The sequence below is a fragment of the Bactrocera neohumeralis genome, unplaced genomic scaffold (genome assembly GCF_024586455.1).
Source record: "Bactrocera neohumeralis isolate Rockhampton unplaced genomic scaffold, APGP_CSIRO_Bneo_wtdbg2-racon-allhic-juicebox.fasta_v2 cluster09, whole genome shotgun sequence".
Classification (NCBI taxonomy): domain Eukaryota; kingdom Metazoa; phylum Arthropoda; class Insecta; order Diptera; family Tephritidae; genus Bactrocera; species Bactrocera neohumeralis.
Genome location: NW_026089622.1, coordinates 13,064,158 through 13,078,777, shown reverse-complemented (window position 1 = coordinate 13,078,777; position 14,620 = coordinate 13,064,158). Strand labels below are relative to the sequence as shown.

The 14,620-nt window shown below is 39.7% G+C and overlaps 1 protein-coding gene across 1 annotated transcript in view; it reads right to left on the bottom strand.

Annotated features, from left to right (window-relative positions):
- Positions 1-1,499: 1,499 nt before the first annotated feature.
- The window catches only part of LOC126764614 (uncharacterized protein C11orf24-like), an 18,045-nt gene continuing 4,924 nt past the window's right edge, over positions 1,500-14,620 (bottom strand). Inside the window, exon 2 of the mRNA XM_050482281.1 lies at positions 1,500-1,856. Within this exon, the coding sequence (XP_050338238.1) occupies positions 1,500-1,856 (357 nt within the window). The remainder of the gene's footprint in view (positions 1,857-14,620) is intronic.

Genomic DNA, 14,620 nt, shown 5'->3' with positions numbered 1-14,620 from the left:
CGAACAAATAATGCACAAGCATACAAACATACATATGCGTACACATATGAATATGTCACCAACAAAAATTGAAGCATTGTTCTACAAAAACAACAATTGCCTAAATTGCATAAGCATTGCAAGCCAATATGGCAGCCGAATTGGCGAAGCTCAAATGTAGTAATTTTTACAACAAAAACGATTTCCTTCATAAACGCAGGCGCAAATTCCACAAGCGACCTCGCTTCATTCATAAAAACAGACGCCGAAACATCTCCCCGGGCATGCCTTCGCCTACAAACGTCTTTTCGCGACGATGGCAAAAGCTAAAAATCATAAATTGAACAACTTTCTGATGATTCTTCACAGAAAGAAGTGACAAAAGTGGCAACAAAGCCGTTGTCGATTTACAATATTTGTCTAAAATATTTTTCCGTGACTCGCAAAAATCTGCGTCGATATGTATGCACGCGCATACATCTTCATACATATTTACGCTGGTTTGTAGGCGACGCTGTTCGAGCAGCAAGAGAAGCGGTAACAATCGGCGATCGTTTGTTAGTTTCTTTCGGCAGAGCTCGGATTTTCTACCAACAACAAAATGTTGTGGCGCTTTACCGTCGCGTCAGTGTTTCGACACATAGAAGTACTGAACACAATGAGCGCGACCGACTGCAAACGAATATATTAGAATACATACGTTCTTAGGGACACAGTTATTGAGCCAGCTGCACAACTACATAACTGTGTCCATAAGAACGTGTGTATTTGACAGATGTCGCTTGCAGTCTGTCGTGCTCAATTTGTTCAGCACTTGACTCTTTGACAAAACGCAAGTTTCGGCCATTGGTTGACCGTGACAATGGAGATGCGAAAGAAGCGTGCGACACTTGTTACTATGAATGTATGTACATATGTATGTATATGGCTCGCATTTGCTTTCGTAAACATACAGACAAATGTGCCAAAGAATATATGTATGTACATATGTACATATGCATGTGTCATAGAAATTCTATAGGTACAAATATGGAAATGATAACGAAATAATGCGAATATGCATATTTCATGAAGGTCATTAATTTTTTTTAAGAAATGAAGTTCATTTGACACATCTTCGCTTTGTAATAGACGAAATAAATATAACTTTTTTGAAATAATTAAAAAATTAAAAAATAAAATTAATTATTTTGTATCTAATTTTTTACGATTTTGAAAAAAAATAAAATTTTTACAATTTTTCTGAAAAAAATGGTTCATATGATACAAGATCACGCATATGTGTCTCAGAGAATGCTTCTTTACATTCTTTATGTGACTTTGCATATTTTTCTTCAAAGCATTTCTCTTTATTCATTCTCGCATGAATTCAGTCGTTTTACATATATTTCTGCCACTGCACGTGCTCAATTCTGCTAAATAGCAGCGAGAATGGTGAAATTCCGTGTCGCAATCTTATAAGCTCTGTTAGCCGTCCAATCGAACATCATACAGAATTCAATTTGCACCTTCTCTATGTTTTATGTTCTCTGGTTCTGGCAATGCCGGTGGTCCTGGGCAACTTGCTGCCGTTGCACGGGTCGCATACCCCGAAATATGCCACACTGGTGCAGGCGATGTGGGCGCCGACAGATGGGGCACCTTAGGGACTCCAAAGTCCGTGATGGGTGTGGTGGTGGCCGAGTGCCACCGCGAGGTGCGGATTGAAGGACCGCTGCAGGCGCGGTTGCCGGTACAGGGGCCGGCGTTGTTGCCGGTGCAGGTGCCGGCGTTGTTGCAACCACAGTTCGGGGCGCTGGTGAGGGCCCGGTGCGTGGCGCATTTGTAGCCCGAGCGGTTATCGTGATTGTAACCGGCGTATCTACCTCCATAGTAATCTGTGTAGAGAAGATTATTGGTTATAAATTTATCATACATTGAGATATGAGCCATCGTGCCACGATATGTGGCATGAATGGGTCGTCGTATGGATCGACCATTTTTTCTTAGTTTTTTTTTACAGTTTGTTATTTTTGCGTACGGCTTTTTATTTTTATTTACGGTTTGTCATGTTCTGACGGTTGTTATTTTTTGACGGTTATTACTAACGTATTTTTTGTTTTAGTATTTAATTTAGTGATTTTATTATATCGCGATTATATCGGTTAGGGTTTTTCGGTTTTAGGATTCGCGATCATCGGAAGTTGGCAGAAAGCATAGCTTCACGAGCGGTCTGGTTAGCGTTCCGTTTTGCGTACGGAGATCAACGATTCGTATGTGACCGTCGAAGCCGTAATGTAGCTTTTCTATGCGGCCAAGCCGCCACTCGGTGGGGGGTAGACAATCATCGTGAATGAGGACACAGACTCCAAGTTTAGGCGCTTGTTCAGGAGTCTTCCAGCGGTATCTTTTGTGGAGATCCTTTATATATTCGTCCTTCCATCGGCGGCTGAAATAATGATGGAGAATCTTAATTCGTTCCATCGATTTAATAGGGATAGCGACTCCACGCCTGGCTCAGGAATGGCCAAGATGGGTGCTCCCTTTAGAAAATGCCCTGGAGTTAAGGCGGTGAGAACTGCGGGGTCTTGCGATAGTACTGTGAGTGGCCGTGAATTGAGAACGGCTTCAATTCGATTTAATAACGTCGTGAACTCTTCGTAATTGAATTTATAATTTCCAGCTACCCGTTTGAAATGGGATTTGAAGCTTTTTACAGCTGATTCCCATAAGCCGCCCATATGAGGAGCGCTTGGGGGTATAAATTCCCAATTAATACCTTGAGGGGCGTACTTTTGTACGATGTCGGATGACACTTGTTTTAAAAAATCCAAAAAATGCTTTTCTGTGGTTCGTTGAGCTCCAATAAAGGTTTTGCCATTATCGAAGGGTAGCCACGTCGAGCGCCGAAGCGAGCAAATGCCGCGAGAAAAGCCTCCGTCGACAGATTACTACACAGCTCAAGGTGTACTGCCTTTGTCGTTAAACATACAAAGACAGCCACATAGCCTTTCATGAGAGTGGGAGACCTTAACATGGACGCCTTTACCTGGAAAGGCCCAGCAAAATCAACACCTGTTGTGGTGAAAGGCAGAGCGAAATTGCAGCGTTCAGGTGGAAGTGCTGCCATAATTTGCTCGCATAATCTGTTCGCATCTTCTGTTTGTGCTTAGTGCAAATCTTGCACGTGAAGATGCATTTCTTGATTTTCGGCTTAAGACGGGGGATGTAATACTCCTGGCGAACCATTTGTTGCATGAGGCGATGTTCGGCGTGTAGCATTAAGATGTGGATGTATTGGAGGAATAATGTGGCAAATGGTGACCTCTCTGGAATTATTATGGGGTGGCGTTCATTGTATGTCAGGCTCGAATTAGCGAGCCGACCATTGGCACGAAGCAGACCTTTCGTGTCCAGAAATGGGTTTAGAACTAAGAGTGAGCTCTTTTTATCAATCGGCTTCGATTCTCTTAGTAGTGATATATCGCGGCTGAAGTAGCGCGCTTGTGTATATGCTGTTAGTGCGACCTTTGCCTTTTGTAACTCTAGGTGCGTCACTTTGTTGCATGGGAAATTATGTGATCCTTTTACTTTGCTTTTGAGTTGCTCGATAAATTTAAACATATAAGCAACTACTCTGAGAGCTTTTGGAAACGATGAAAATCGTTCAAGGATGTCGGCATCTTCCAATAATGTGTGAAAGGTGGCGATTTTTCGACCTTCTGGTGCGATAATGTTGCGCATGGGGGATTGCGGCCAAGAATCAGGAGATTCTATCAACCATCGGGGGCCATTCCACCAAAGGGTGGTAGTGGCAAGGTGCAGTGGCTTGCAACCTCTTGTACCTAGATCGGCAGGATTGTCAGCACTGGCTACGTGACGCCACGTGGCTGATCCCACTAGGTCAAGAATTTGAGACGTTCGGTTAGAAATATACGTCTTCCATGCATGTGGTGGTTTTTCCAACCAGGCTAGTACAATTTCGGAATCGGACCACATATATAGTTTGCATTTCGTCATATTTAAATGCATTTGCACCATGGCTACTAATTTTGACAGTAGTAGTGCGCCACATTACTCAAGTCATGGGAGACTTATAGTTTTCAAAGGTGCCACCTTTGCTTTTGCTACTAATAAGTGGTCGTGGTGTCACTTTGCGTGCGCACATAGATAGTAGCGCAGTATGCCTTTTCTGAGGCGTCACAAAAGTAATTCATGTAATTCGACTTTGTGTTCGGGGGAGTAGTTTACCCATCGTGGAATTTGTATCTGAGAAATATCATTCAGATTGTTTGCGAACTGGGACCATTTTTCTAAGCGAAGAGGTTTCACTTGTTTGTCCCAGTCGGTTCCATCTAGCCATAGTTCTTGTATTAAGATTTTCGCTTGGATCATAATTGGCGAAAGCCATCCTGCGGGGTCGAAAAGTTTTGCCACCGAGGATAAAATCTGTCTTTTCGTTATGGCTGATAATGCGGAAATGGACTCTGTCGTGTATGAGAACTGGTCCGATATCCCATTCCATTGGATGCCTAATGTTTTTGTTGTACTTTCCTTTTCGAATATAAGGAAATTAGTGTCCAACAAATTTTCGTTTGGAATATTTTTGATTATATTTGGGTGATTTGCCGTAACCTTTTTTAATGGAAACCCTGCGGAATTGAGGGCTTTTATTACCTGCGATAAGGCCTCGTATGCTTGTGGAAGAGTGTGACTTCCAGACAGAATATCGTCTACATACGTTTGAGTTTTCAACACTTCAGTTGCCAGAGGAAATTCTGACTTTGTGTCGTCTGCCAATTCGTGGAGTGTTCGAATGGCTAGATATGGTGCACAGTTAACGCCAAATGTAACGGTTTTTAGTTTGAAGTCGCGTAAAGGACTGGTGGGGGATCTTCGAAACATAATACGTTGAAAATCTTGGTCGTCCTTATGTACGACTATTTGCCGATACATTTTTTCCACGTCCCCATTGAATACGTATTTGAATATACGCCAATTTAAAATCAGAAGCATTAAATCTGGTTTCAATGTGGGTCCCGTAAATAGGATATCATTTAGGGAATTCCCTGAACTGGTGGTTCTCGAGGCATTAAAAACAACTCTTACTTTTGTTTTTTTTTGTCTGGCTTCACTACTGCGTGATGTGGCAGATAAGAGGAGTAGTATTTGCCGTTGACGATTTTCTCCCCTGGATTTACTTCCTCCATATGATCTAAATGGAGGTATTCTTCTAACACACCATCATATTCAGATTTGAGTTCGCCTTTTTTAAGTAGGTTTCTTTCCATACTTAGAAACTGCTGAATTGCAGAGGTGCGAGAGTGACCTAAGGCGAGTGTGTTAGGAAATTGTTGCTTAAGTGGTAGTCGTACGACGTACCGACCATTTTCTGATCTAGTAGTTGTGGCTTTGTAAAAATCCTCACAATACTGATCTTCAGGGGTTGTGACTGATATGGGGGGGAGTTCTTCTAGTTCCCAAAATTTTCCCAATTGTGAATTGAGGTACTCATTTGAGACTTCCTCAACTTGAGTTGTCAATGTTATAACTGGTTCCGCAACTAGTCCGCTTAGGACCCATCCGAAAATGGTATTTTGCGCCAGAAGTGTTTTGGTAATTTTCTCAATACCTTCGAGAATAATTTGTGGTATGAGATCGCTGCCTAATAGAAGATCTATTTGAGCGGGGGTGTTTTAGTTTGGGTCTACTAGCTTTAGGTGTGAAACCTTTTGCCAATGCTTGCTATTTATGTGATAGCTAGGTAACATGTTGGTTAATTGCGGTAAGACAATAGCTTCTGCTTGTATGCGCTTATCCGCTTTGGGGGAAAAGAGGGTAATGGGGCAGATTTTATTTGAGTTTTGAACAACTCTTCCGCCCATTCCCGTGATTTCAAAGTAGGCCAGTTTTGTTGGTAAATGCAGCCTGTTTTGTGCCTTAGACGCTATAAATGATCGTTGTGATCCTTGGTCTATTAAGGCTCTGAGTTTAAACAGTTCTCCTCGGTGTTCGATGGAGACAACTGCTGTGGGTAATAGTACCCTACTGTGATATTCGCTATGTAGCGTTTGGGTTTTCAACGCCTTTGAGCAGCATGGTGCTTCTTGGCAGTTTTCAGAATTTGTTGTTGCAACTAAGCCTGTTGCTCTTTTTACGTTTGCGTTGTTTGGGGGTGAGCTGGAATAATTGGTTATATGTAACATAGAATGATGTCTTTTATGGCAGTAAACGCAATTAAATTTGCTTTCGCAATCTTTAAGCGTATGCGCATGTGATAGACAGTTTGTACATAATTTTTTCGTTCATACGAAATTGTTTCGATCGCTAACATTCATTTTTTTGAATTTTTCGCATAATTTTAGTTTGTGACCTCCTCTACAAAGTTCGCATGACGTTTGCTTATATTGTTCGGATGTGAACGATTGATTTTGAAAAAAGCTTCTATTTGAATTATTGTGGTTACTTGCATAGGGTCTATTGAAGCTTCTATTGAGGTCGTTTTGAACGTTTTTCGTTCTGACTAGTTTTCTATCTACCCTTTCTCCAATTTCGTATTGGGTAGTAAGAAACTCTTTCATTTGCTGCCACGTTGGGCACTTTCTTCGCGATGAGAGCGATTGCTCCCACAAAGGTAACGATTTTTCTGGTAATGCAGCTGTGCATATATTTACCAGAATGGGGTCCCAATTATCTGTGGGAATATTCTGTGTTGATAAAACAGACAAACAATTTGAAACCGTGGATTGAAGCTTTATGAATTCTTCACTGGTTTCTTTCTGAATTTTTGGTAAATTCATTAATATCGTCACCTGTTTGTCGACCAATATTCTTTCGTTTTCATAACGTTCTTTAGAGCTTCCCAAGAAAAATTAAAATTTTCGTCATTGAGAGCGAACTGTTTCACTATTACGAATGCCTGACCTTTGGTTTTGTATCTGAGGTGATACAATTTCTGCGCTTGTCATTATGCCAATGTGGACTTCGAATATATTTTATACGCAATCCTGCTTGGTTTTGTTAGTCAAAATCCAAGGGGTATCGCGGAACATATGCCAATGTGGACTTTGAAGCAATAAGCGTATCTACATATGTGACAGTACACTTTTGTACAAATATTTAATTATGTAAAGTTGTTATAAAAACCTTTTGTTATATAATTTGTACCCAATGTCGATTGGGTATTTGTTCCAGTATATATTGACTATATTTATATGAGCCCGTATGTGCATATATACATATATAAGCGTGTATATATATCCGTAAGTATATGTTTGTACGAAAACACCGAAAAGAGAATTAACCGACCGTAGGTAATTTCACTTATTAGTAAGAATGTATATAATTTGTGTAACTGCGCCGCATGTACATAAGTATGTATGTATATACATATGTACGCAGTGAGAAGAGGCCGCGAAAAGAAAATAAAATGATATTCTCCCTGCCAACCACGGCTACCCGTTTGAGACAATTATTCCAATACAACTACACATTTTTTCTCTATACACTAACCCCAACGCACATTTTCGGGTTATTTTTTGTTTACCTAAATGCGATGGAAAAAAGTTTGTTTCATTGCTTGATTTATTTGAATGGGTGCGAAGGAGAAAACATAATTGTCAATAGTGACAATAGAAAATCCCAAAAAGGGTAATAAAAAAAACGATTGAAAGACGCATGTCGTTCGTGATCGTACCATCGTAAAGGATTTTGTGTGATTTTTTAACAATATTTTGAAAATAATTACTTCATATGTTTTTATAGCATTGGAATTAGCAGCTGCAGCAATATCATCAGAAGCAGCAAATATAAATTGGGAGCGGTAGCACAGCAGAGCAAATGAAAATTTTCATGTGCTACAGCTCCCGAATGTGTTTGTTGTTTTTTTTTTGCTATTTTCTGGCATAATATTTGAATTAATTGAATAATTCAAACAAAACAATGTTATGCAAATCATTTTGGCACTTGTTGCGTCAAGTGCCTTTATAAATCTAAAATCAAATATTTTAAGAAATATAATAATAAAGTGAATTAGATAATAATTGAATAAATTATAAATTTTTTTTTATTATGTAAAATATTTACCAATTTTATATTACCAAAAACATCATCTATTCCAAATGTATTACAATACTCAATTACTATGAATTTTCGAAATTAATTTTAACTATGTACATATACTTTCCCCCTTTTTATATACATACATTAGAGTGTTTTTTTAACTATTAATTTTTTTCAGTCCCGTCAGGAAATTCCCTTGGAAATACCCAAAAAAAAAATTCCCTGAAAATTTTAGCCCTAAATATTTACATTAAGAACTGGACCGAGGCATGTAAAAATTTTCCATAGAAAATACACTACAATCCTTATTTTTATCTTTAAATTCCTACAGATCAGAGGTATTTTATGGCATTTTTATATGTGCGGAAGAAATTGCGGGAATATAGCGCGGGAATTCCCGCAATTGTTTTATTGAAGGAAACATGAATGACGGGAATTCCTGCAATTTACGCGAATGTGTTAATCCATTGCACTGTGTATTTGCAGTTCTATTCTACCATTCCCAATATTTAGTAATTTTATAATTTTTTAGGAAGAATCAGCTTGAAATTGTACGCATATACATACTTCAATGTATATTGCAAAGAATCGAAAAGATTTCTGTATATCTAAAATTATAATAAACCTTTTTATCAACACTCCAATTATTCCGCTTTAGATATCGCGTTTGGTTTGTTATGAATGCATTTGCGTCCTTGACCAATAATCTAGCAAAGTATCCGCAGTGCCTTGACTATGAAAATTCCAATGCCATTTTTTGTTGTGATATTAAATATGTATATCGGACGGGCTCGTCTTAAAAAAAAACTACCTGGTTAAGAAGCAAAATCAGTATAATCCATATACTAAGCATGTTTGGAAATGAAAATTTTTACTTATTTCTTTCAATTTTTGAATTACTAAAATTTTCAAATGATTCTTACATAAATTTTGAACAAATGCTTATGATTTGAAATATAATTTTTGTATTTATGAGCTGTATTGAATTTTAGCATAAAGAGATAAAATGTATCCTATGTCCTTACCCTGCTTCAAAACTACCTCCCCACCAATTTTAAGCCAATTCGGTTCAGCTGTTCGTGAGTTATAACCGACTTCCTTTTATATACCAACTTGTACCATACTTGTAAATGCCAGAAAATAGCAAAAAAGAAAAAAAAAACAACAAACACATTCGGGAGCTGTAGCACATGAAAATTTTCATTTGCTTTGCTGTGCTACCGCTCCCAATTTTTTGCTACCGCTACGCCAGAGCATAGCGCAGAATTTAATTTTTTGCTCCCGCTCTAGCTATAGTTTTTTACCTAACAAAACTCGGAGCAGAGTAGAGCACATACTTTACATTATTATGCTAAGGCTATTCTGCGGCTCCCGACAAAGTGAGAGCGGTAGCAAGAGTAAAATGAAATGCTACGTAGCGTAGTTTTTCAAACGCTGGTGTGTTTTTTGAAATTGGATTGCGCAGTTCAATATAATACGCAAAAATAAATACATATGTACATAAGTATGTATTTTATGCGTTTAAGGCGGCCTGCACAATTCAATATAATATGTGAAAACAAATGTTTACTTTATATTTTAAATAATCAGATATTAACATTCTTTTATTTGAGATATTATTATGATTTTTATTTAATTATTCTTTCTTTTCAGATTTTATCACTATTTTTATTTAATTAATCTTTGTTTCAGAGTAAATTCTATTTGTATTTAATATATGTATGTATTTTATTCTTTCAGATAATATTAATCTTTTTTTTCAGATATTATTATCATTTTATACAATTAATCTTTCTTCAATGTAATTATTATTTATTTTCAGGTTTTAATAATTATTTTCTTTAACTAATCTTTTTTCACATATTAATTATTTTCTTAAATTAAATATATTTTTATTTATATATAAATTATAATAGATTTTATGTAAAAATCTAAAAAAAAAATAAAATAAAAATTAAAAAGTTTTCTTTGAAATTTTAAAAGTAGGATTAAAAAAATGCAACCCTGCATCAGCTATATAAAAAGAGAGAATGCAACCCTGCATCAGCCGTCGATTGGGGAGGATGGAGTCATGTGTAGAAGTTCACGCAAGTGAGGAAAGTTCTCTGATCGCCATTCACTTGGGAGTGGCCAGAAACGATTCTTTTACACATGGCTCAAGCAGCTCACAACTTCCGGTCTTTGACCAAGTATCCTCTGGGTAGCCTAAGAACATCCGTTCGAAGGCGAGCTAATGTGAGAAGGCGAAACATCCCCTGCTTAGGGTTGTGCGCTGGGTTTGGGACCCGCCACGTAAAAAACACCCCAATGAAAAGAAAGCGACAGCCTCGGAAGAGAAACCCCCATTTTGATGACGACCATGGCAAACGAAATAAGGACTACGAGATAAGGGCATGCACCTGGAATGTCCGGACCCTTAATTGGGAAGGTGCCGCTGCCCAGCTGGTTGATGTCCTCGCGAAAATAAAGGCTGACATCACCGCCGTCCAAGAAATGCGATGGACGGGACAAGGACAGAGAAGAGTAGGTCCTTGTGACATTTACTACAGTGGCCATATAAAGGAGCGCAAGTTTGGTGTTGGATTCGTGGTGGGAGAGAGACTCCGTCGCCGAGTACTATCATTCACTCCGGTGAATGAACGTCTAGCCACAATCCGCATCAAAGCGAGATTCTTCAACATATCGCTGATTTGCGCCCACGCCCCGACGGAAGAGAAGGACGATGTGACCAAAGATGCCTTCTATGAGCGCTTGGAGCGCGCTTATGAGAGCTGCCCCCGCCACGATGTCAAAATCGTGCTTGGCGACTTTAACGCCAGGGTGGGCAAAGAAGGTATATTTGGCACTACGGTCGGTAAATTCAGCCTCCACGACGAAACATCCCCAAATGGGTTGAGGCTGATCGACTTCGCCGGGGCCCGAAATATGGTTATCTGTGGTACTAGATTCCAGCACAAGAAGATACATCAAGCTACCTGGCAGTCTCCGGATCGAAAAGCCACCAACCAGATCGATCATGTTGTGATAGACGGAAGACACGTCTCCAGTGTTCTAGACGTGCGTACGCTCCGAGGTCCTAACATCGACTCGGATCACTATCTTGTTGCAGCCAAGATACGCACCCGCCTCTGTGCAGCAAAAACGCACGTCAACAAACACAAGGAAGGTTCGACGTCGAGAAGCTGCAATCACAACAGACAGCCGAACGATTTTCTACTCGGCTTGCACTCCTGCTCTCTGAGAGCACTCGTCAACAACTCGGTATAAGGGAACTGTGGGACGGCATTTCAAATTCCTTACGTACAGCTGCAACCGAAACCATTGGTTTTCGGAAAGTGCAAAAGAACAGCTGGTACGACGAGGAGTGCCGTGTCGCAGCGGAGAGAAAACAGGCTGCCTACCTCGCAACGTTACGATCGACCACTACACGTGCGGGATGGGATAGATACCGAGAGTTGAAGAGGGAAGCGAGACGCATTTGCAGACAGAAGAAGAAAGAGGCCGAAATGCGTGAGTACGAAGAGCTTGATAAGCTGGCCGACAGGGGTAATGCTCGAAAATTCTACGAAAAAATGCGGCGGCTTACAGAAGGTTTCAAGACCGGAGCATACTCTTGTAGAACCCCCAAAGGTGATCTAGTCACTGATGCCCAGAGCATACTTAAATTATGGAGGGAACACTTCTCCAGCCTGCTGAATGGCAGTGAACGCACAACACCAGGAGAAGAAGAACCCGATTCCCCAATCGATGACGATGGAGCAGACGTTCCATTACCCGACCATGAAGAAGTTCGAATAGCAATTGCCCGCCTCAAAAACAACAAAGCGGCAGGGGCCGACGGACTACCGGCCGAGCTATTCAAACACGGCGGCGAAGAACTAATAGGGTGCATGCATCAGCTTCTTTGTAAAATATGGTCGGACGAAAGCATGCCCAACGATTGGAATTTAAGTGTGCTATGCCCAATCCATAAAAAAGGAGACCCCACAATCTGCGCCAACTACCGTGGGATTAGCCTCCTGAACATCGCATATAAGGTTCTATCGAGCGTATTGTGTGAAAGATTAAAGCCCACCGTCAACAAACTGATTGGACCTTATCAGTGTGGCTTCAGACCTGGAAAATCAACAACCGACCAGATATTCACCATGCGCCAAATCTTGGAAAAGACCCGTGAAAGGAGAATCGACACACACCACCTCTTTGTCGATTTCAAAGCTGCTTTCGACAGCACGAAAAGGAGCTGCCTTTATGCCGCGATGTCTGAATTTGGTATCCCCGCAAAACTAATACGGCTGTGTAAGTTGACGCTGAGCAACACGAAAAGCTCCGTCAGGATCGGGAAGGACCTCTCCGAGCCGTTCGATACCAAACGAGGTTTCAGACAAGGCGACTCCCTATCGTGTGACTTCTTCAACCTGCTTCTGGAGAAAATAGTTCGAGCTGCAGAACTAAACAGAGAAGGTACCATCTTCTATAAGAGTGTACAGCTGCTGGCGTATGCCGACGATATTGATATCATCGGCCTCAACACCCGCGCCGTTAGTTCTGCTTTCTCCAGGCTGGACAAGGAAGCACAGAAAATGGGTCTGGCAGTGAACGAGGGCAAAACGAAATATCTCCTGTCATCAAACAAACAGTCGTCGCACTCGCGACTTGGCTCTCACGTCACTGTTGACAGTCATAACTTTGAAGTTGTAGATAATTTCGTCTACTTAGGAACCAGTATTAACACCACGAACAATGTCAGCCTGGAAATCCAACGCAGGATTGCTCTTGCCAACAGGTGCTACTTCGGACTGAGTAGGCAATTGAAAAGTAAAGTCCTCTCTCGACGAACAAAAACTAAACTCTATAAGTCCCTCATAATTCCCGTCCTGCTATATGGTGCAGAGGCTTGGGCGATGACAGCAACCGATGAGTCGACGTTACGAGTTTTCGAGAGAAAAATTCTGCGAAAGATTTATGGTCCTTTGCGCATTGGCCACGGCGAATATCGCATTCGATGGAACGATGAGCTGTACGAGATATACGACGACATTGACATAGTTCAGCGAATTAAAAGACAGCGGCTACGCTGGCTAGGTCATGTTGTCCGGATGGATGAAAACACTCCAGCTCTGAAAGTATTCGACGCAGTACCCGCCGGGGGAAGCAGAGGAAGAGGAAGACCTCCACTCCGTTGGAAGGACCAAGTGGAGAAGGACCTGGCTTCGCTTGGAATATCCAATTGGCGCCACGTAGCGAAAAGAAGAAACGACTGGCGCGCTGTTGTTAACTCGGCTATAATCGCGTAAGCGGTGTCTACGCCAATTAAGAAGAAGAAGAAAAGAAAAAGAAAGATCAATTGTATAAAATGATAATAATATCTGAAAAAATAGATTAATATTATCTGAAAGAATAAAATATATTAAATACAAATAGAATTTACTCTGAAAAGAAAGAATAATTAAATAAAAGTAATAATAACATCTGAAAGAAAAGATAAATATTATTTGATCATTTAAAATATAAAACAAACATTTGTTTTCACATATTATATTGGGTTGTGCAGGCCGCCTTAAACGCATAAAATACATATGTACATATGTATGTAGGTATGTATGTATTTATTTTTGCGTATTGTATTGGACTGCGCAGTCCAATTTCTAAGTACACACACTTTTTTCACATACTCACTTAACAATTGATATTTGCCGCTTCTGATGATATAGCTGCTGCTGCTACTTCCAATTCAGTTCTGATTTCCAATGCTATAAAAATAAATTAAGTAATTATTTTCAAAATATTGTTAAAAACTCATATAAAATGCATTTACTTCCCTTCTTGTTGTACGAGCCTCCTTTACGATGGTACGATCACGAACGACATGCGTCTTTCAATCGTTTTTTGTATTACCCTTTTTGGGATTTTCTATTGTCACTATTGACAATTATGTTTTCTCCTTCGCACTCATTCAAATAAATCAAGAGATGAAAGAAACTTTTTTCATCGCACTTAGGTAAACAAAAAATAACCCGAAAATGTGCGTTGGTGTTAGTGTATAGAGAAAAAATGTGTAGTTGTATTGGAATATTTGTCACAAGCGGGTAGCCGTGGTTCGCAGGGTGATTTGAGTAGTAAAGGAGCCCGTTATGCTCTTTATATGGTTTTATAAATATATGTGAAATGTATGTACATATGTATGTATGGTATAAAATTTAATTCGCAAATACGCTCTTCTTGTTTTTTTTTTTCTTTGATTGCAGTAGCTTATTTTAAGCAATCCTGCTTATACTTGGTGAAGTATAAGGGGTCTTGCTGGAAATTTCGCAAGTAAATACTTGAACTTTTATATGTACATATATATTTTTTCGGGGTAGTTTTGTGTCATAACACAACGGTAAGCATTTACCGGCAATCACTAATCTGTTATACACAGTACCAAACTGCTTTGTTAGCGGTTTTCGGTTTTTACCGGTAAATAAACCGAACACCAAAAACAGTTTGGTAACGGTTTTTAATTTTAATTTTTTTTTTCTCGACCGGAATTTTGGTCTGAACCGTAAATTTTACATTTTAGATTTTAGCCCATACATACATATGATATAATATATAAAAA